The sequence below is a fragment of the Chrysoperla carnea genome, chromosome 3 (assembly GCF_905475395.1).
Source record: "Chrysoperla carnea chromosome 3, inChrCarn1.1, whole genome shotgun sequence".
Taxonomy (NCBI): domain Eukaryota; kingdom Metazoa; phylum Arthropoda; class Insecta; order Neuroptera; family Chrysopidae; genus Chrysoperla; species Chrysoperla carnea.
The window spans coordinates 89,716,142-89,740,127 of record NC_058339.1 but is presented as its reverse complement, the minus strand read 5'-3'; the positions used below and the strand labels follow the sequence as shown (position 1 = coordinate 89,740,127).

The 23,986-nt window shown below is 30.8% G+C and overlaps 4 protein-coding genes across 4 annotated transcripts; all 4 read right to left on the bottom strand.

The window, feature by feature from the left end:
- Positions 1-2,262: 2,262 nt before the first annotated feature.
- LOC123296342 (trypsin-6-like) lies at positions 2,263-4,759 on the bottom strand. Its single transcript, XM_044877804.1, has 5 exons — positions 4,583-4,759; positions 4,134-4,406; positions 3,284-3,403; positions 2,738-3,045; positions 2,263-2,347 (listed from the first exon to the last, which is right to left on the bottom strand). The coding sequence occupies exons 1-5, from the start codon at positions 4,733-4,735 to the stop codon at positions 2,263-2,265; spliced, it is 939 nt and encodes a 312-aa protein (XP_044733739.1). The 5' UTR covers positions 4,736-4,759.
- A 1,832-nt stretch (positions 4,760-6,591) lies between these two features.
- On the bottom strand, positions 6,592-8,645 carry LOC123296341 (hypodermin-A-like). Its single transcript, XM_044877803.1, has 3 exons — positions 8,517-8,645; positions 7,988-8,116; positions 6,592-6,981 (listed from the first exon to the last, which is right to left on the bottom strand). The coding sequence occupies exons 1-3, from the start codon at positions 8,541-8,543 to the stop codon at positions 6,592-6,594; spliced, it is 546 nt and encodes a 181-aa protein (XP_044733738.1). The 5' UTR covers positions 8,544-8,645.
- A 3,092-nt stretch (positions 8,646-11,737) lies between these two features.
- Positions 11,738-14,790, bottom strand: LOC123296340. The gene is made up of 5 exons (XM_044877802.1): positions 14,670-14,790; positions 14,281-14,474; positions 13,197-13,499; positions 12,251-12,382; positions 11,738-12,187 (listed from the first exon to the last, which is right to left on the bottom strand). The coding sequence occupies exons 1-5, from the start codon at positions 14,728-14,730 to the stop codon at positions 11,738-11,740; spliced, it is 1,140 nt and encodes a 379-aa protein (XP_044733737.1). The 5' UTR covers positions 14,731-14,790.
- Positions 14,791-15,589: 799 nt separating this feature from the next.
- Positions 15,590-19,947, bottom strand: LOC123296339 (hypodermin-A-like). Its single transcript, XM_044877801.1, has 5 exons — positions 19,887-19,947; positions 18,615-18,769; positions 17,536-17,835; positions 17,000-17,122; positions 15,590-15,949 (listed from the first exon to the last, which is right to left on the bottom strand). Exons 1-5 carry the CDS (start codon positions 19,939-19,941, stop codon positions 15,590-15,592), a joined length of 993 nt encoding a protein of 330 aa, XP_044733736.1. The 5' UTR covers positions 19,942-19,947.
- Between the last annotated feature and the right edge of the window lie 4,039 nt (positions 19,948-23,986).

Genomic DNA, 23,986 nt, shown 5'->3' with positions numbered 1-23,986 from the left:
TTTTTATTCAAAAAATGAGAAAGTGCGTGTTAAATCGCATACGGAATAAATATTTAACTTAAATTTAAGGGGTTATTTCCAGTTTAAAAAAAATTTCAAAGATTCGATTTTTTTTCCGAAATGTACATATTTCAGTATATTTTCTGAATATTTCAAGTTGATCCAAGAAATGTACAAATATTTAATAATCGCATAAAAAAAAGTTTTGACTGACTATTTTGAAACTTTAAATGCGTTTTTCTCGAAACAGTGTTTTCAAAATCGGTGAGCAAGATTTCTCCGAAACGGCTTGATTTTTACACAGATATCTTAGATATTTTTGCCAAGTATTATCGAAGATATAAGATTTCTGAAATCTATTTCGATATTTTAGAGCACTCTTAATTTTGACTATTTCTTCGATTAATACCTGTATTCATCTATCGACTAAAGAACTTTTCTGGATTTTTTCATTTCAGATAATCCAAACCAGAGATATGCTGCTCACCGCCGGGCACCTTTATTTGGAGGATCTATAGGAAATCGCGTACAGGAGCAGTACCATATAAAATTTTTGAAATCGGACAAAGGGATCTAAAAATTAAAGAAATGTCCTATATTTATAAGTTTTTTTATATTTATTTAAAATAAATGATCTTCCCAAAAAAATTCGTGTTTTTTTGCACTCGCAATATCAAACTATGGAAATTTCCATTGAGAAAAAATTACTGTGAAATATTTTGCCTGGACCTAGACTAAAACGATTCGTATTTATTACGTGTGTGTGTCGAACTTAATGTGCTTTTCACCAGAACCAAAACAAAAACAACCCTTACATAATACTTACAACAATTTCACCCTCTTGTATGTATATTTCGCTTACTTGCAATAACCTATTGAATCAACTTGAAGTATTGTTCAAATGTTCGCTTCTTAAAACATTCTGGTGTTCTTGTTATTTATTGAACTTTTACTGAACTATATATACACGGCGAAAATTTTATGAGGACCAAACCTTCCGATAATAATGTGCATTCATCATGTACATAAAGTTTGAATCACTTTCGAGTGATATTTAATGACTACAGCCAGACAAAGCACTAATGCAGGGAGAGAAAATCCGATTAAATGTACTCCGAGTGATGCTAAGCTGGCTACGACGGAAAAAAAACAAACGAAGAATTAAGTTTCCAAAAATATAAAACTTTTGTATTTTAGGCAGTTTATCGGAAACTATTTATTCGCTTAAAGAATGATCCAATTCTTGCGTAGTAAAAAAAGCGGACGAGTGCGAGTCGGATTCATACACGGAGGAACTTCTCGAGTACGGAACCCAAAAAAAACGAAAGTTTACGGAAATAAAATAAAACTTTCGTGTTATACCGGTATTTCTCAAGCATTTTAATAAAATGGAAAGTACAAATTTGGTTCAAAATTCAGGCCTTAATAGTTATGATTTAGATATGTTCATGTTTATTCATATCATTGAGTGAGTGGTATTTAAGAAAATTTCTATTATAAGTCTGTTTTAAATTGTTATAATATATGAAAAATATTCTCTTTTAATCATTATTATTGCTTAATAAATAATAATTAATTTTTCCCTTAAATCCATTGTAATATAGTATAATTTCGATCAATCGAATTTCAAAGGGAATGCTAAATTCGACTCAAAGAAAACATTGCTTTTAGAACAATAAAATTCTTCTTTATAGCTTCTATACTTCTTTATAGCTACACACATATTTTATTCACTTTGACTTACGGAGACTGTTTGTTAAAACTCGAGTTATCGAGTACAAATATACATTCTAAATTCTTCTTAAGTAAACAATACTTTGCTGGAGTTTTAGAGGTTAAATAACTCGAGATATCACGTATTTGGATGTAGAGCGAAAGAGAATACCAAATTTTATCGATTTTTCGAAGATTTCTACTTCTACGAGGTTTGAGTTATCGATATTCTGCTGTATTTTGGACCATTAGACAATTCATTCATATATTAGTAAATAATTAGCTCGTTAATGCCTCACATGTTGAACAGAGGTCTCTCCCATGGACTTCCATAACAGTCGACCTCTACTCCCTTGCATCCATTGGATCTCCCCAAAGTATTTCTTTCCATCTCCTTACTTGGTGAAACTTTTTACGCTTGCAATATGCTATCCATGTGCTTCACCTTTGTGCCCCATGTATTTGACATACATTAGTATAACATTGTAAATTACTACGATTTCTTAAGCAACTAATTACTCAACTTCTACTAAAACCCATTTTATACCTTCAATCATAATTATTCCTTAAACCACCAATTTTTCGCATGGCACAATGACTGTTTTCATGGGTATTATCCCATAGAAAACGATGTCTGTCGATAAACAACAGAGTGAATTAAGTAAGGGTATAATGTATCCGCGCGACGTGCGATATCTTATACTCAAGTGGGTAAATGAAATATATGTATATGTAACATTAAAATAAGAGAATAAATGTGAACAACAATAATAAGTAATAATAATAAATAAAGTGGATAACAAAGTAAAAAAAATTCATTGAGTTGAAAAAAATTGCATTCGTGTCTAGAACTCGAATAGCCTAATTGGTAGGGCGCTTGACATGAATCCAAGAAGTCCGGGTTCGAGTCCTGGTTCGAGTGTATTTTTTTCAATTCTCTTTAATTAAAATAAGAGACTATATTAAATTATTTGTAATATTTTTTACAGTTTCATGAATCCAAGTATAAATTCCAAATATCGACAGCCGTGCGTACATAACAATCCGAGTCGTCTCACCGTTCTGCAGACATTCCGGTTTAAACCATGTAGCAATACCATATAACGTCTCATTAACAACAAACAATACGCCAGTATCAGATTTACACAGATATGCCCTATTATATCCCTCAGATGAATCATCAGTACAAAACACCGTACAATGCGGTATTTTAACTCGACCTTCTTTTGGTAATCTATCATTTAGTCGAATTTGACATTCGTGATTTGAGATAACGTCATGATACATCACTTGTAGTTCGTCTCTAACCTCACAGCATTTTGAGCCATTTTTCTAAAATATAAAAATCTTATGTTTATGGTGAATATATGTTAAGAATTCTGGAACCGTGTAAACTAAGCGAATACGAACGAATAGAAATAAAATAGTTACGTCCCTAGCTGATCAATCTTGATGATAGCCTATTAATTGACCATCGAACTTTGAGATAACAAACAAAGTACCACAAAGTAAGATGGCACAAGTCGGGTTGAAACTCTATTTTACTTACAAACAAAACAATTTTACTTACCCATCCCCATCCCACAACTTGCCCTGGAACTTTTCCCCACATTTGTGCCCAATATTCCACATCTCTAGGGCAAATTATAGTTTTGTTTGTAACATCATTAAACGTTAATTCCTCTGATAGCTAAAAATTAAAATTAAATACATGTTAAACGCCATGAGATCTAGCTTTTACTGTTCCTACCGAATCATTGAAATATATGTTTCATGCCTTACGCAAAAGCTCTTAACTTTTCAAAAAAAAAAGTGAAAATTTTCCGGAAAATGATTTTTTCGGCCAAAGCATACAATTAATTTCGAATACTTAAGTTTGCTTGAGGACTATTTTGGAACATCACAAACTCAAAATATCCGATTCCATCGAAAAAATTCAGTTCCAAGAAAATATATGCAAGTTTCAGAACTGTATTCAAAAGTGTGGCGTAATGTATAAAACATTGACCTGCAAGTGTGTGTAGTACACGTATATAAGGGTTCCATATAAATTATTTTTCTTAAGAGAAGAACACGACAAATTATTTTTTGGGGAGCTGTAATATAAAGATGGAACATCGTGATATATTTCGTAAGTATGCAATAAACAAAATACAAATAACTTTTCTCTTCAGGTGAATATATCACGATATATAAGCTTAAAACATGTTTTACTAGTTGTAAATCCATTCATTCCATCCCTAATTTGCTGATCATATTCGAAATTATTTTGAACAGAGCAATTTAACGATAGATATACTCAAAGCAGCAAGTGGCAATGTTGCAAAGGTTTTAAAATTTATTTTGTAACACATGGAAAAATTATATATACTTTTTTAATCTTTGATCCTAAAAACAGCGGCAATAAAACTGTATTATACCTTCAATATGGCAACATCATATCCATGTTTGTTTTCCCTTCTTAAAGGATGAAAAATCGTTTTTTCGACTATTATAAATTTTCGCAGCGGTTTTATTATATTTTTCTGGAATATTTCTTCTCCAGCAACTATTGCATATCTTCGATTAAGATCTACAAGGTCCATACAAAATCCAGCAACTAAGATCGCTTTTGTCTCAAGTATTGCTCCGGTACATTTAAAACGCCAGTATTTTTTGTGATCGATAGCACTATTTTCATCGAACACCTGAACCTAGTATTTGAAATTACGGAACTATAATAATTTAATCGAAAAAATTCGAATTATACGAAAAAACTTAAATTATTGTCAATATAGTGGCATTATTCTATTCAATGGAAATTATTCAAAAATAGCAAATTTTCGAACATCCCTAGCTAAAAGTACAATCAAATTAGATATATTTTTACCGCATATGGAAAATTTCTAAGGTTTGCAGGCGCTCCATCCATTATTAGTGGATCGTTATTTTGTATCCATTGTTTGTAAGGATTCGATTGCTGTATGTCATCATAAGACCACTTGGAACGAAATCCACGATCTGATCGGGATATGGAATTCATTATTGGATCCAACACTTGACCATAATAATTATTCCCTTAAATAAAACAGTTCATATAATTAATAGCAATTTTCAGCCTTAATTTTTTCTGTGTGGTATATGTGATGTAGGTACTTAGATGCTAAGAGGCATTTTCACGTATTCGCCGATGATGTATTGGCGCTTTATTTAAGTATACATCAATCGCTGTAAAATTTCTTGAGTCATAAGTACGTATTGGGCAATAAATAACTTTGGAAGATGAATGACTTTCACATCGGGCTCCGTAATGATAAGACTAGCGCTTGTATCTAATTATGGTTAGGTTAGGTTATATTGGCTACCCTCTCATTTATTTCGAGAGACTGAGCATACCTCCTTCATGGATATACGATGCACTTCATCAGCCCATCACAAATATTAATTAAATTAATTATTTATTGTAACGAAGGGAACCCGCTATACCCTAGGCATACCGCGTACGAACCAACGCGTTAACCAACTGAGCTACTAGGATTGACAACCTAATGATTACTTAAGACTTAAAAAATATTCATCAGTTGCATTAAAGATATAATCTCTCCTATTTTATACCCTGTCTATACGAAATATAGATCAAGGTATGCTAATTTTAGTCCCAAATTTGTAATGAATGATTGAATTATTTTGAGTACTTGCCAACCGTCTTTGTAACCAACACAATATAAAGCATTAAAAATAGAAATGGATTGAAATCCATCATTTTGAAAAGTTATTTCTAAAAAAAAAAAAATACAAACACAAGTAATTGTTTTAATAGGTAACGCATTATATCAACAAAATTTTATTCGTTTGGATCAATTCTAATTTAGAACATAAATAAATTAGTCAAGGTTATTAATTACTTTAAATTATCTTCAAATAAATGGCATACATAATTGTATAATATTGAAACAGAAAAGCAATTCGAATCTTTATCGTACTACTTGTTTATATATTTTTCTATGATTATTTCGATTAATTGCATTATAACATAATTTTAAGTCATATTACCTCCGAAAGCTGACGATTTTCGAAAAAATGGTTTAGCTGAAAAATGTTAGTTTTTTTATGTGGGTCAACTTTCTAATAAAAAGTGGTATTCTATCTCTTACCGTTTAGAATCAAAACTGGCTATTGAAGCAACCCGAAGAACTTGGTCCAATCTGATGGCAGGACATGATGCCCCCCATCAAATTCGGCAACTTTTGTTTTAGTTATTTTTTGATTGGTTAGCTATAAAACGAACTATTAGCTATTACAGATTAAAATGACCTACCCTGTATAATATACAATTTTCGATTATTTGCTGCCTGCAGACAAAATACTTTTCATTTAGCATCCAATTATCTTCCAAAATCCATTTTAAGCTTTCTAGTGCAACCAAAAATGTCTCTTTTTTGTGTGTTCTAAAAAAAGGTAGTAAGGATAAGAAGCATAGGAACAAATTTGTTTGGATAGTTATAAGTAAACCATAAAAGTATTTCTAGGTGTTTTTTTCAAGGACACTATATTCTTCCGGTATCAGGATTAAAAGAAAATAATAAAAAAAATTACTTTTCGCAGTAATTGTTTTCTAATGATGAACGTGCATCGGAAAAACCAGCCATTGGTTAATTTTTTCAAAATATATAGATCATTACATTTCTTGAAAAACTTTATAAATACAATTTTTCCAGTAATTTAATTATCTACATAATTGGTTTTCATTTTTCCAGTGATGAACGCACGTCACGAAAACAAATTACAATTTTATTGTTTGAAATAATTATGATTACATTTCTTGAAAAAAATTCAAAGGATCGAGCTACTCAGAGGACAAAAGATCCAATTTCTTCACGACGAAAATTTCTAAATAATTTATAATAATTTATTTGTAATTTTCATGGTTGTTTCCGTTATCCAACTATATAGTCCATAACATGACAGTCGATTGTACATAACGATTCGAGTCTTTTTTTGGTCTGGAAATACTGAGCATTCTGCCATAAACCATGTTGCAATACCGTATAATGTGTTATTCACAATAAATGGGACGCCTGTGTCCGTTTTACACAGGTATGCTCTATCATCCATTGTGATTTTGGTATCATCCGTACAAAAAACTGTACAATGGGGTATAATCTGCTGTCTGAGAGAAGAGCCAGTTAATCGTTGGTCTAATCTTCGACGACATTCATAATTTGTTATAACATCTTGGTGTGTTGCTAATAATTGGTCTGAAATGCCACAGCATGTTTTTTCAGTTGTCTTGAAAAGAAAAAAATATTCGGGTAGATAAGGCATACGTCTTTCTCATAGCTGGTGGAATTAAATTTTTCAGTTAGTTACTTCTATAAAAAGTAATGTATTCGTTTTTCTCTTTCTTGGTTAGTCCTGGTCAACCACATACTGTTGATTTTTTGAACTTAATGACGTCATCAAAATCCAAAAATTTAATTTGGCTTTATCACATCCAAATTATATCAAAATATATAATTCTATTAAATTTGGGTAATAATTTTCAAATTTAAGCAAGTCTTGAAAGGTTTCAAGATTGAAGGACCTGGTAGATGAATAGTGGTGAGAAACTAACATCACAGACAAAAAGTATCACATGAAGTTAGTGGGTTCGAAAAAAAATTACATTAAGATCTGATCAAATTTGCCTGTGTTATCTAAAAAATCGATTTTTTTAACTTGATGACGTCATCAAAATCAAAAAAAAATTAAATTTTGGTCTATCACATCCAAATTATGTCCAATTTTGATAAAAAAAAGTATGTAATTGTACTAAATTTGGGTCATATCCTTGACCTTGACTTGAATTCGTGGTCAAATTTAAGCAAGCCTTTATAGGTTTCAAGATTGTCGGATTCTGGTTCCGGTTATATGCTCATAGATAAATATTATCGAAAAACTAACATCACTGATCAAATTTGTCTGTGTTATCAAAAAACATCAATTTTTTGAACTTAATGACGCCATCAAAATCCAAAAAAATTTTTTTTTTTTTGCTCTATTGCATCGAAATTATATACAATTTTGGTAAATAAAGTATGTAATTGTACTAAATTCAAATCATATTTTTCAAATTTGTGGTCAAATTTAATCTAGTTTACTACGTTTCAAGAATATGGGAGCACATAGATGAATGATAGCGAAAAGCTAACATCACATTTTAACTACGAGCATACTTGGTGGTGACTATTTAACGTGCGGAAATTTCACATGGGTCATCTAGTACTATCTGGTTATGTGAAACAATAAAACTTACCCAGCCCCATCCTACAACCTCTCCTGTAACATACTCCCAAATTTCAGCCAAATATGCCACATCCCTAACGCAAATTTTTATTTTACCTATTTTTCCATTTGATCCCTCAAAATCTAAATCTTCTTTCAGCTGAAAATTAATTTTTAAAATGTGTTAAATGATAAAAACAAACCAATTGGAAACATAACCCAAAGTAAAGCTGTTCTACCCGAACGGATAGGCTTTAGTAACTCATCCTTGTATTTGTAATGGAAAATCAAAAAAGACGAATCTATCCGTTCATTTTTATGGGGAATAAAAATTCTTTTTTTTTTATCAAAGATGGGTCAAGTTTTTTTTTTTAAATTGTAGCTACGTATTTTTTGTTCTATATCAGTTTGTTATTTTGTGTTTTCTCAAAATAAGCGTAATTACTCATGGTATCTGTAAATTCACACAAACACACCATGACCAGTTTTCATAGTTCAGTAGTTTTAGGATACTTTGTGTCCTTAAATTAGCCGCCCTTATATTCATTTAAATATATTACCTTCAATAAAGCGATATGATATTCCATGTCTTCTCCACTTTGTGGACTTCTAATGGCTAAAGGATGCCAATAAATGGTTTCTACGCCTACATAACTCGAATCCAAAATTTTTCGACTTTTTTCGCAAACAGTCTCTCCAGGAAGAATAGCATATTCCACGATATCCTTCGCGAATTGATCCCTATCGTTGGACTGCAGGCATAATCCGGAAACAATTATTACCTTACGTTCGAGTATAACTCCAGTGCATTTAAAATCCCACGTTAGTTGCCAATCATAACCAAAACTGCGTTTAAACATCTGAACCTGAAAGTTGATACATATCTCATAGATAATCAGTTGGTTATTATTAATTATTAAATAATTTAAATTATCTCTTTTATTATTTATCTATATTTCAATTTTTATTGAAAGTATTCTTACTGGTGCGTAACTTATAGGTGAAGCATATTTATTTTTTACATAAAATCGTAATTTTTAATATGCAAAGAATTAATTCAATAAATATTTACAGTATAGATAATTAATGAATATAATTATCATCATTTTGATTTTTGTTCTAAAATTAATAACTCATTCAAATTCAGAACAAGTGATCAAATCTCTCATCACAAGACTAAAGATTTCCAAACGGTTTACGGAGTGCTAATGGATTAAAAAATTTCAAGGAAATATTAATTTGCTACCATAGTAAGAAAATCATTATTTTCTCGGAATCACTACGTCTTTTACGTAGTATAAGATAATTTTCATTATAACGCATTTTTACGCTGTCCTGTCTAGATAATCGAAAATTGGATTGAAAAAAGTAAGGAAATTTTCTTTTAAGAATTTTTCCCTGTAAAATTCTTCAGAAAATTATATATGTCTAGGTTTATTTTTCCCAATATAAAAATCTAAAAAAAATTAAAATTTCTATAAAAAATGAATCTTTTTGAAAACTTTGTGAGAGAATTTTAATAATTTTGAATTTTCAATACACATACATCTCTAGATATAAACCATAAGCAAATATAAAAAGTAACAAGACCTACCACATATGGATAATTTTCGATATGGACATGTTGACCACCCATCATTAGTGGATCGTTATATCGTCCGTAATTTTTTTCGTACTGATAGTTTGATCGGGATATAAAATTTAGTTTTGGAATGGAGACATTACTATAAAAATTTGCACCTTAAAGTAAAAAACACTAAATAAATAATTTTATTAAATTAAAAATTATAATGAATCGAGATAAAAACAATTCTGATCGATCCGTTTGTGGCGACTGTCCTAAATGGATGAACCTAGTTTTTTAAAGGTAGTTTGATCGAGAGGGTGTCCCAAGCTATGTTTCAAGAAAAACGACTTCGCTGTTTGAAGATCATCGCCTGTTTTCAAATGTTGTCGGGTACGGAATCTTGAACCTGACACTGGTAGGTACGGAATCACACTTAACACAGCTAAAAACACTCTCGATCAAACAAGCATTAAAAAAAATCAAAATCGATTCTTCCGCTTAGGATCTACGATGCCATAGATACATATAAAGGCACGTTAATATTAAAACATCCCTCTATTTATTCGGGGGTTTAAAAACAAATGTTTTTAAACCCCCGAAAAAAATTCCGCGCACATATGAAGTATATTAGAATACCTATATTAAATTTAATTCCCAGTTCGTATAACGGCTAGAAATATTGATTTTACAAATAAACGTCATCACGATAACTCAAAAACGAAAAGAGATATCGAAGTGAAATGTTTACAGCGTGTTCAAGAAGTTTAAAGAGAGTTTTTAAACGGGTTACATTGGTAAAGTGAGTAATAGTGGTCCGTTGAACACGTTTTTTCAACAACAAAAAATTATATTCAAAATTAGCTTAAATAATTAATTTTTAAAGCTTCTCAACAACGATGTTTTTAATCTACCTTAGGACTGAATTTTACTGTTTTTTTGAATAAAAAATATTGAATTATTTAGAAAACTTACTGCCCAGTCTTGAAATGAAAACAATATCGAAAATAAAAAATAAAAATCGTTTAAAATTCATATTTCAAGTTAAAAAAGCAGTTTGCAAATGCAAATAATTTTTGATATTAATGTTATTTCAAGCCTAAAAAATTGTGTACAGTTGTTTTTATGCTAATTAAGCCCATAAATTAGTCAAAGCTATTAATTAACTTAAATTATTTTCAAATAATTGCTATGTAAAATTGTTTAAATATTTAAGCAAAAAATGATTAATTTCAACATAGCAACAAACTCAAAGCTTTACCCTCACTTCAAATTGGTGTGGCTTCTTTTTAAATTTTCTACGAATATCACTAAAAAATTTGTTTTACATAAAGGAAAGAGCAGACCAGTATCTTTCTGATGAAACAAATTTGTTTGTTCATTAAGACGATCGAAGTATGTACTCGATTATTATCGAAGTTCTGAGTTTTACCAGAAACCTACCAATCACACCCCACCTAAATTAATCTCGTGTCAACGTGACTTTAACTACTAATCCTAACTTACTCAGCGTTTATCACAATGTCTCTCCTGTCTTCATCCTCCAAAATTCTAATTTTTTTATTCCATATTTCACTTTTAAACACAGCATTAATTTTCGAGAAGATAAAGTTTGATTTACCGTCTTGTATTTTGGATCAAATACCACATTGTACCATTGATACAGATTATAGGTACACACAAATAAATTTTGCAATTATTTTGTCCCTTGTACCAGGTTATCATTTTTTAGGTAATTGTAGTTTAATTGGAAAAATTCCCTAGTCAATAAAAAGCCTCTTCAGGTACGCTGATTTTATGAACACCTATGACAAATTTTTTTTCCTTGCATCATTATTTTTAAGCGTTACAAACTTGGGACTAAACTTAATATACTATGTCTATTTCATATATACATGGTATAAAAACGAGTGTATTATGTTATAATAAAACATTGGTAAATATTCATGTATTATTGTTTGTATTTTTGTAAAAATATCTTTATTGTTCTACGGAAATGTGATTAAAAATTGATAAATAATAATATATTTCAAGTTATAATGTAAGAAAGGCTATAATTCAATTTATTCCTGATATTCATACATTTAAATTGCACATTAAAATTAATTTGATTTTAAGCCACCAATGTCATAACCAAAATGGTAAATTATCAATTGACTTAATAGCAATAGAATTGTAATTCTGCTTATGACCCACTCTGTACATATTTTAAGTAAATTATTCATATTCAATACGAGGAATGTCAAATTGAATATTCTCTACTGGTACACCATCCATAAGTTTTTTTGTCGTGTCAATGATCCAATCATATAAGCCGAAACTTGAAAGTTTATTGTACATTACAATACGGGTCGGTTGCTCATATCGACTCATATCTGTCTTCGGATTCTTGAGATTCCAATCTGGACACTCTTCTTGAAACCATGCTGCAATTCCATATAATGTGCCATTAATTATATACAATACGCCAGTGTCCGTTTTACACAGATATGCCTTATTATCGTCATTATAATCGTCCGAACAAAATATCAAACAATGGGGTACTTTTGGTGGCGTATGTAATTTTATTCTTTCATCAAGTCTTTTTTGGCATTGATAATTTGTTATTATTTCTTGATGCATTACTTTTAGTGTGTCAGCAACTTCACAGCAACGCCTTCCAGTTTTCTTGAAATTAAGTAATTTGATTGTAATATAAGACGTCACCTTCTAAAGACATTTCAAACTTACCCAACCCCATCCAACCACCAATCCAGGAACCCCTTCATTCCATACATTTGCCCAATACTCTCCATCTCTTCTACAAATTGTAATTTTTCCAATTTTTCCTTCCGATTCTTCAAAATTTAGTTCTTCACTTAGCTGAAAGTTGATTTAACAAGTGAGAATTTTCAAAATTTTAATAACCCTCGAGAAATTTTTCGAGTACGGAACCCTAGTCTCGCACTTGAAACATACTCTCCATTAAATTACATTTTTCCTTAGAGCTTTCTTCAAACGAAACCGATTTTGAAGATCATCATCTATTTTTTAGCTGTTCTGGGTACGGAACCCTAGCCACGTACTTGAAACATAGCTAAGAGCACTCCCTATTAAATTACCTCTTAAACGAAAAAAAAAACTCCAAATCTGTTCATCTGTTTAGGCGCCACGATGCCACAGACAGACATCTATAACATCCCCGTTTTTGGTTCGGCGGTTAAAAAACCATGAAAAATCTTGGTTTCAGAAATTTGGGGAGGATTTGCCATAGAAAAACAACTTTTTTCGACGATTTTAAAGCTTTGCTCATCTCTACATCTTCTCCAAATTGAGCTACAGGGTCGAAACTTGGTATGTAGACTTAGACAGTGTCAAAAAAGTCTCTCCAATTTAAACAAGAAAATTTCTCTAGAAATGAAGTTTATGTTCAGGAAATGCCTTTTGTAAAGTTTACTGCCACTTGATTTCATACAATGGCCATTAGTTTAAGACATATTTTGACTGTCCCATTTGAGACAGGCTAAAAAACAATGTATTCTTGATAATATAGTCTGAATTTCGCTACTAGAATGTACAAAAACAGTCAAGCTGAAACCAGAGCCCATTTTTTCCCCAGTTTGTAGAACGGCATTTAATGAACACATTTAATGAAAAGAAGTATCCAATGGGGATTCGAGGTGGGAGTTTTTTATACCTTCAATAAAGCAATATCATATTCCATTCCAGTAGTTCCATTCAATATTTTGCTTAAAGGATGCATAGTAAAACTTTCTACTCTTTTATATCTGGAATCCAGGTCACTCCTTGGGCGATCATGGTAATCTTCCCCAGCAAGAATCGCAAAATTACTTCCTCTTTCTAAGCTTATTTTATATGGTGAGTTTCCAATACAAAATCCAGAAACAATTATCACCTTACGATCGAGTATCGCTCCAGTACATCTAAACCTCCATACTTGTCGGCGGTTACTAGCCATCGAGCGTTGGAACACTTGAACCTGATATTCAAAACCTTTTATTGATCATCAGTTAAAAGCGCAGATACACAAACGCGTTAAACTTATAACGCCCTTCCATGTCAGTTGAGGGGGGGGGGGGTTGAGTTATAAAATGAAAAAATTAACCAATGGAATTTTAAACTTTAATGGATTTCTACTGACAATTGTCCCAATTTTTCGAGTATTTCATTTGATTTTGTGTTATATACAAAGTGAATTTTTTAAAAGTTTCTTCAATAGGGGATCGGACATAATTTTTTTTATCACTTCAGATGAGTTGGTTTTAAAAATTCTGTGCTAGTACGCAAGGTATGAACATTTAAAATTCCTAATTAAACAAACAGAAAGAGACCCACAATAGTGACGTCATACGTGAGTATCGCTATAAAGATTTCATATAAAACTTTGTTTTGCTAAAAGAAGATGGGCTTCGAATGCAATCTTCGTTTTTTAATCAATTTTAGTTTCATTTTCATATTTTGTGATGGTATTAAGTCTAGTTTTACATTTTTATGAATAATAATATGACCAATTCGACAACAGGATTATCTCCTATTATATTTATCGTATCATATAGGGTATCGGCTCATTTTAAACGAGTAATGAAAATAAATTGTCTATTTTTTTTATACGAGGGGGTATTATTTTTGCCAAAAAATTAGCTCCAAAAAAATGTTTAAAATAAATATTATATTTTCATTTCTTCTGTTTTCGAAAGAGTGGAAACTTTTTAACAAATCACCCTCTAAAAAAACATTAGTAAATAGGATATATATTTTACCACATAAGGATAATCTATCGTTTTAGCATCTATAGCACCCTCGCCCGCTATTAGTGGTCGGCTACTTCCACCGTTGTAGGCAGAGTATTTGTTTGGTTTATTTCCCTTGAAGTATTTATGTTCCATATTTACGTCCCATTTTCGGTCTATGGAATTCGATATTGGTTCCATTACTTGTCCATAAATATTTGCACCTTTAAATAAAAACCATTTTTAAAAGTCCAACCCGTGTAAAAAATATACTTTTTTCATCGGACAAACAATTTTTATGATTATTTTTCAATCTGGTCAAAATCTACCAATTTGATACCCCAAAAGATTTTTCTAGTAGAGTTCTTCCAAAGAAGATTCGCGATTTTTTTGTTTGAAATATTATTTTCAAAACTTACCAATCAGATGTGGTATAAACACAATATTAAAAATTAAGCAAAAAAATTTATTAAAATCCATTAGTTTAAATTGTTACTTCGTTAAGTTCAAAGACAATTTACAAATACAAACAATTTTTTTTTTAAATTTCTTAATGTATTTAGATAATTGATTGAATTCATTTGGATTTATGCTAATTTAATCCATAAATAAATTAGCCAAAGTTATTAATTAGCTTCAATAATTCAATTAATTAGCAAATCAAATTGCTCAATGATTGATTGAAACACAGGTACAATTTCAAAAGTTTTTATACCATGTATATATGTAATATATCAAGGTATACTAAGTTTATTCCCAAGTTTGCAACGCCTAAAAACATTGACACTACGAACAATATTTTGTTCATAAAATAACCTAATTAGTCCATTTCCAGTTGTCTATCTGTTTGCCCGTCTGTGAACACGATAATTCTAAAACGAAAACAGATATCCAGCTTACATTTTGAAAAGCGAGGTCGAGTTCGAAAATGATCAACATAAATCAATTGGTTTTGGGTCTGTAGGATCAATCTTGTAAGCTTTTAGATATAGAACAAAAGTTTAAAAGTAAAACATGTTTCTTATAAAAAAATAAACAACTTTTACTTTTACACTCTTCTCACTGGGGAAGGAAGAGGAGAAAGATACTCTTATTACTTTGTGTGTAATCGTCGAGGCACCTGTAAACAAATAATCCTAGTCAATGGGGAAATAAAATTTTGTACGAAAAGAAAATAAAATGCTCTGGAATGAAGGTTTTTCAAAAATAATTTGTTGTCATATTTAAAAAGAAATATCCTAAATCCATGAAAACAATAATTTATCCATCAGAAATAGTTTTATTAAAACACAATTTTATTGAAATACAAATCAAAGTATTGATATAAATAAACTTTTTGTCATTCCTGGTCAAGTTTGTTCAATTCTTCTTTCAACCAGGTAAGTAAATTAACATTTGACAGTCGTGCATACAACACATAACGTGTTCGTAACGGATTCAAGTCTTTGTCACATTCATGTGGGAAAAAAGTCGTTATGCCAAATAACGTATTATTGAATACAAACGGGGCTCCAGAATCAGATTTACACAAATATTCTTGAGACTTAAACTCAGTACCGCAAAATGTTGTACAAGTTGGTAAATAATCTTTTCCACTTGAATCTTCGTAAAACATTTTTCTACATTGCTCAAGCGGTGTAATTTTTTGCTGGATTTTCATTAGCTGTTCGGAAATCGGACAACAATATTGGTCCTTTCTCTAAAAAAATCATTTAATACTAATATTATAAAACTAGAACCAATCGTAGAATTTCACAATTATTCTCAGGACTCACAATTGTCCAAAACTGAATAACAAGATCTTTGTTGTCTATAAAAATTAAAAGATTTTCGAAGAAGGTGTCGAACGACTGACTTTTAAACTACAAGTTATAATAATAATGGGGCTTAACTTCCGTGTTTCAGATATCTATCTATAACAGAGGCCACCCACATTACTTTTATAAGTTCTACACTGTAAGTTATAACATAGAAAAAGCTATAATTCAATTTATCCGTGATATTTAAAACTGCACATTAAAGGTAGTATGACTTTAAACCACCAGATGTCGTTGACAAAGTGCACACTTATGAATAGGGCTTTTCATTTACAAAATGATTCTTTTTTGTTTCGGACTGTTTTCAATCAAGTAAAGAAATATCTTATATCTTCTATCCTTGTCAAAAAGCGCTGCTTGAAAAAGATAACATATACTTAACTTTCTTAGGTTGAATAGTTTTTTGACAAATGTCCGAAACAAAAGCAAAACGATGAAAAGGTCTATACAACTTAATTTTTCGTTCGGCCACATACAGCCTGGTGATATTTGTACGGTTGGTAATTAATCCAAGAAAATTAAATATTAATTTTTTTTAAATGGACTTTTCAGTTTCTTTGGAATAATTTTAACAATTAAAAATTTTTGAATCGTGATTTAGAGTATAAATGTTGATGCTGTACAAAAAATTTGTAAGAAACAGTTTTGTACGAAATCCCTTCAACAGCCGAAAAGCCTATTTTTAACAAGTTATTTAAAAAAATAGTTTTCTGAGCTTTGAAATTTTCTACCAATATCGTGAAGCAGATTACACATCGAATTCTGCATATTCTATAAATTTTTCAGCTTGGTGATAATTTTATAAATGTCATTTCCTGAGAGGGTAGTATCATAATTTGTGTTTAAACAAACACAGCCATGAAAATTGAATCCACTGCTGAACATTTAATGAATCATCATGTTTGTGTAGAACTTTTGAAAAATTAACTTACCCAATTCCATCCCACTACTTCTCCCACGAATTCCTCCTTATTTATTTTAGCCCAGTATTCCAAATCTCTATGACAGATTTTTATGTTTTGTATTTTGTCTGTATATATTAATCTTACTTTTAACTGAAAATTGATTAGAAAAACATATTTAAACAAAAAATGGGGTGTTTTTTCTTTCGGAAAAGACTTTTATAACTAATATCCCCAATTAGTTAGTGGTGCTATAGCTCAAAACTTACATATGGTCACGTGTACGCGTTCTTAGATATTCAAGGTCTAAGGCCGCGAAAATAAGTTTTTTGGGAATATTTCGATTCCTTTGCCTTCAATCATATTTACCCACATTTATTATAAAATTTAGACTTATGCAGTTATTCCCTTTAAGAATAAGCCGATACGTATTTTAGCGTTTTTCGATTTTGCATTCCGTATATAGACAAGGAAACTCGAAGACTAATAGCACTAAAGTAAATATTAAATTAATTTGTTCGAGCTTTACTTTGTCGTATTAAAAGTAAATATTTGTAAAACTGTACCTTCAACAAAGAAACATTATATTCTATGTCCGAATCTTTTCCGAATAAAGGATGTATTCGTGTAGACTTTTTGTCAATCTCTCTAAAATTTTCGTTCTTACTCCAGTCTAATGTACGTGATTGGCTTGAATTATCACAAAATGTTTCACCGGCTATTATGCCATATTGTTGCGCATCATTGATACATCGTGCTGCAGTTATTATTACCGACTCTGAGAGAATGGTTCCAGTGCATATAAAATCCCATATCCATATTTTCTCTCCATGGAATACCTTGCGTATGCGTTGGAATATTTGAACCTAGTTTTTGTACATTGGAAAGAATAAAGAACATTTTTAAAAGTACACTCTGATTCTTGCAACAAATTTAGAGCTTAAGAGAATGGCAAAGAAGGCTGAAAAAATTTGCCTAGGATAAGAGGAAACTTTTTGAAGATGGCATATACATTGGAAACTCGTTTTCCATTTTTTGAATCATGTGAAGTCTTCCGTTTTTATTACTAAATGAATTTAAGAACCTACCATCTAGTGATCAGAGAGTTGAAGTGTGGACCCAATTTTGCAAGGAAACACGGAATATTTTTGCTTTTTAATAGTTTCTGCTGTTCTTGCTGTTCTTAAACATCTAAAAGGGTAAATGAAATAGTGGCTGATGATGGTCCAATTCTCTTTTCGGTATCACAACGGATCCTATGGTCTGAGTCTGTACCATGAAAGTTATAAGAAGGAGAACGATCGCCATAGAAAATATTGTCCCCGAAATATGGATAAAATAAGTGAGGCGCTGCGACCGCTAACTTCGCAGATACTACTTCTTGATGACAGCGCGGCTGGTGGCTGAAAAATGAACTATAAATTCTACAAATTTTCAGGGACAGACGCGCTAATGCTTTAACACGTAGCGATCGTTCTCCTTCTTTATAGCCTTCATGGTCTGTACTATCCCAAGACAGCTACTTTAACCTAACCATACATAAAAGACACACATATACTTCATCGGAGATAACCAGGAATCTTTTTATCCCGAGGGAATAATTTTCACTTATTTTTTTCTATTAGACACCTAAAATTTTTTATACCACAAATGGATATTCTTCAATTTTCGTGTTAATACCACCATACATTAACATATCATTCGGCGAATTGAGTGTTGGTTTCTTCCATACATATCGTTCTGTTTTCGATATGAAATTCGTTTCCGGATTTATGAATTCGTCTATATAAGCACTTAGACCTGAAATGTAACCTATTAAAATATACAAAAAATAATAAATGTATATTAATTAGGTATATCGCGAAGTTTAGTCTCGCCATCTGTGAGTGAATTAAACGAAGTTATCAAAAATCTTTTATACCATATATATATGAAATATACATAGTATATTAAGTTTCGTCCCAAGTTTGTAACGCTTAAAAATATTGATGCTACGAGAAAAATTTAATTCAGGTGTTCATAGAATCACCTAATTAATCCATTTCCGGTTGTCCGTCCGTCCGTCCGTCTGTGGACACGATAACTCAAAAACGGAAAAAGATATCGAGCTGAAATTTTTACAGCGTACTCAGGACGTAAAAAGTGAGGTCAAGTTCGTAAATGAGCATCATAGGTCAATTGGGTCTTGGGTCCGTAGGACCCATCTTGTAAACCGTTAGAGATAGAAACAAAAGTTTAAACGTAAAAAATGTTCCTTATCAAAAATTAAACAACTTTTGTTTCAAACATTTTTTCGTAAACATCACTGTTTACCCGTAAGGGCGCCAATTAGGCGGAAATTTTATAATATGTACTATACCTTGATTATCAGTTATGTATGTGTCACATGTTTGTATGTGTTATGTGATAAAGAAATCAACACTGCCTATACATGGTATTTCAACAATTAACTCAGTCAATTGTTTGTTTTCACTTGTTATATATGGATTTACACATTACACATTTATATGAATTTGTGTGTATAAGTAATTAAATATGTATAAGTATGTGATAAATATTTTTTAGAGTGTTTTTTTTTAACCATTTTCATTAAACATATTAATATTCCCAAACGCGAGAATTTTTCTAAGTAGGATAAAAAAAATTCGGTAATTTCTTATTTACAATAAAATACTTTTTATGAAAAAGGAAAACTGTTTTGACTGTCAAAATTATTTCAATAGGTTGATTATGTAGGAGTAAGAATATAAAGAAAAATTAAAAAATTTGATAATTTATTCTTCGTATATATACGTACAACGGCCACAAAAAAAGAAGTTATCTCTGGTTTTTTTAATCTTAAATTTTGATTGTAGTCTTATACGCAACGTAAATCGTTTTAGCTACAAAAAAAAAATATAAATATTTCTAAGCTTACCTAATGAAATCCATCCAATATTAAGAAATAGTAATGAAATACGTCTGAAGCACATAGTTATAGATGGTTATTATTATTATTAGTTCAAAATCAGTCCACAAAAGCAAAGTGTAATGTTATTTATTTAAATCAAAAATCTCATTCGTTTTGCTAATGCACATAAGTAAATTAGATAAGGTTATTAATTAACTTAAATTACCCAAAAATTATTCGCATGATGCAATGACTGAAATATATTTTACACCCAATTATGTACAGAGTGGCCAAAAAGTTCCTTTCCTATAATTTCTAAAAATATATTAGTTTTTTTTTTAAAACGAAAAAAATGTTGATTTTTTTCAAAATAATAAATATGTTTATATGTTTTGATCAGTTTTAAGCAAAAAAGTACTTTTATTTTATCTCTAGACGCTTAGTTTTCGGAATAAAAATTCCTGGAAAACTAAAAAAGCAATATTCGATTTTAAGAAAAATGTGTTGTTTTTGTTGCTGTTGTTGTTGTTGTTGTTTTTGTTTTTGATTTTTAATCTCTGGGGGAATTTGCTTAACTTACGCAGCTTCTGCGCCATGATATTTTTTGTGTACCCAAAGGAGTTTTTTAATTCAAAAAGTTTTAAAATATAGACAATTTTTTTCACAAATATATTACATACAGCCTAAAAATGATCAGAGTTATACAAATTTATAGTGAAAATATAGGGAATATAAGCTCCCGTGCCGTCTATCTGCGGCAAACTTGTAGTTTGTGATTACGCAATAATTTGAGCCGCTTCACCAGAATGTTTGGCTTCGTTGTTGATAATTGTACCATAGTTGCATTTATCCAATGCCGTATGCCATAATGTGTGAGTTTTGCATAAATATAGGCTATTTTACTATTGACATACGACCATTTACAATTAAACTGCAGATACGAGGCAATACCAAATAAACGACGATTCTTGACAAACAGCGCACCAATTTGACTGATACAAACTCTAGGCTTGGGACCATACGCTGGTTTTTCCAAACAAAAACTGGCACATAATTCGGGTGCAGGTTTCTCATTGGATTCCATCCAACTCAGTTGAGAATCGCATTCTTCTTTTTTTATAAGTCTGTATGTATCTTGTTGTAGCTCAGTGGCATCTTGTGGATCTTGAAAAGGTCTTGTCTTAACAAACAAATCGCCAGATCACCAAATAAATCGGATTTTTCAGTCAAAATTACCCTATCAACTAAGTTTTATCAAATTCCGAAACAAAAAATTGCAAAACTTCAAAAGAAAAGAATGAAAACAAAATCAGTAGCATCCCTGATGAAGAAGTCGGATTCGCCATGTTATTTCAAGTGTTTTTGTCTGCTAAACGGTGGCAATTTCTATAAAACAGTTACTCTTTGATTGACTAAATTGTATGACCTACAAAGGAAGCCGTATTACGCTTAAAGCGTGTTTACTGTTGTATTCCTACTATCGAAATTCAAAATAGGCTTAAATACCGGCTCGATGGTATTACTTTTTTTTTATAAAACATGTCAACATACCTGCGCCCATCCCACTATTGTGCCACTCACGTCTTCAAACTCTCTCTTATATTCCCAATCATAAGTACTTAAATAGATTGGTGTAATTTTTGTTGATAAATCGAAAGGTCTTTCCACCTGAAAATTGATTTTAAAATAAAAACACATGCAGAAGCATTTGTATCAGCAGTAACTGGTAAGTGGTATTTAGCTCGAATAATGAACCGGAATTGTGATTCCAATCCAGCTTTCATCAATTATTAGAATTGCTTCAAACAATAATTCTAGTCTACTTCGATCAATATGAATCATGTTTTACTTTGAAAATATAGATTTGATTTTTTTTTTTTGTAATTTTATGCATTTTGTTAAAAGTTTGTCTACCTTAATCAATGCGACGTTGAAGTCAAAATTTCCAAGAGCGAATAAGGGATGGATGCGCTTATTAACAACAGTACGCCAATTTGTAAATTCGTTAGTACATACAACTCCAGCATTGACACCATAATAATTATCCACATATACGCACTTTGCAGCAGTGATTATTATCTGAGGGGCTAACAAAGCTCCGGTGCAAATGAATTGATATCCCAGCACACAACCATTATCTGGATTTATTTCATTCTTATACTGGTGAATTTGAACCTGACATTTAATATTTTTTATTAATAATTAAAAATAATCATTCGTTAAACTTAATCTAGACAAATTCGATCAGAAAAACAAGCTGTTATGATCCACACATATTCAACTTGCTATAGATGATGAAAATAACTTTCTATAACTGCCTAAAACACTTTATTATTAATTATATTTCAACCGAGATATGTAACTTACAAATACTCGCTCTCTGTTTCCAGTTTCATAATCTGAACAGAAAATTATCATTTTCTTCTCCCCCTTTCAACGCCCGAATTTCTTAGAGCTTGGAATATATATCAGAAATCGCTATCATCTTTCTTTCACGACAAATTGTGAACGTAAAAATGTACCCGAACACACACACACACACATGGTATACACATAGACTTCAATCTAAAAGTGGTGTTAACACATTATCCAGGACATGAAACGTAAAGATATGGTTCGAATGCTTCGATTTGGATTTTCGGATTGGTTACAAGAACTTCCCTATACAATTAAACATATGTAAGATCAGCAAATTAGAATAGTAAAATCGTACAACAAGGTTTTGCGTTAATGGTACCCCCGCCCCTCGCCGTCCTCGAATTCCTAAAGAGATGGCTGCTATCTTGAATCATAGAAGAAGTCAATTATCTCGATAAATATTGATATTCCGTGAAAAATGATTATAACAAGAATTGTTGGTTTTAAAGTTTTGGTTTAAAATTTAGAGAATCAAAAACCCCACTTTCAGATTGTAAACGATTGCAGATGGCGTCTTTCCAATCGTTCTATAATAATTGTCAGATACTACGCATAAGCATAGGCCTTGTAGATAGGTACAAATACTTATGCAATTTTAGGTGATAAGTAAGCTATTTTTTTACCGCATACGGATGATCTTCTATTTCCGCTCTTGTCTTGTCAATATCGTCGACTTTGACCATTACTCCTGGCATTTGAGCTCTTCTGGCGGTGGAATTTAATATTGGGAATAAAAACATAGTCCCTTTAATCAAAAAGGAAGAACAGTTTTAAGTGAATAATGAATGAAACGAAAATTTTTACTTTGTTGTGATTCTTCTAAAAATTCAATTGGTTTTGAGAAACTTCTAGCTCTTGGAATATAATTGAAGCATTGACTACGTTTTTCTTCATTCGAAACATGAAACATTCGAAAATATCGAATTTCTCAAAAACCATTCATTCATTTCTAGAAAAATTATGGAGGGAGCAAAGTTGTTCAACGGGAAATTTCGTATAATAATCAACTCTTTTTGATTAAAATTTTTACCCAACTTTTATTATTATACAATGAATGTGTAAAATATATCAAAGTATTTTCAGTTTAGTCTCAATTGTTTGTAACGCTTAGAAATATTGAGATACGAAGACGTTTGTATCTTGGTATATTTCGGAGAACACAATATATGAAATGTGATGTTTTAAACACACAGCTAAATTAATAAATACCCTGGTGGAAAAACTATTTGAAAAAAGAATAAGTCTTAATAAGTCTTAGGAAACTCTGAAAAAGTCTTCTAAACTTTAAAAAAGTATTAAGAACTCTGAATAACTCTGAATTAGACTAGTCCGAAAACGTAGAGAAATTCAAAGTTCCTAAGACTTTTTCAGAATTTCTTATTCTTTCTTCAAATATTTTTTTCACCAGGGTAATTAATAATTTAAGAAACTTACCATTTACTTTTGAAACAGACACAATGTTTAGAATTAGAAATAAAAATTGTTTGAAGTCCATAGCTTAAAATTGTTTATTTTCAAAGTACAGTAGTTCAAAACTTTTTTTAAATATTCATTTTTATAGAAATATGGATCCATATTATTTGCATTTTTGTTTTATTATAAATTAACTAAATTTGTTAATTGAACTGAAAATAATTTCCATACAAATAAAATGGTTAACAAGATTTTCACGCTCGATTATTCACAATCAAATTTTTTAGCGTTTTAGC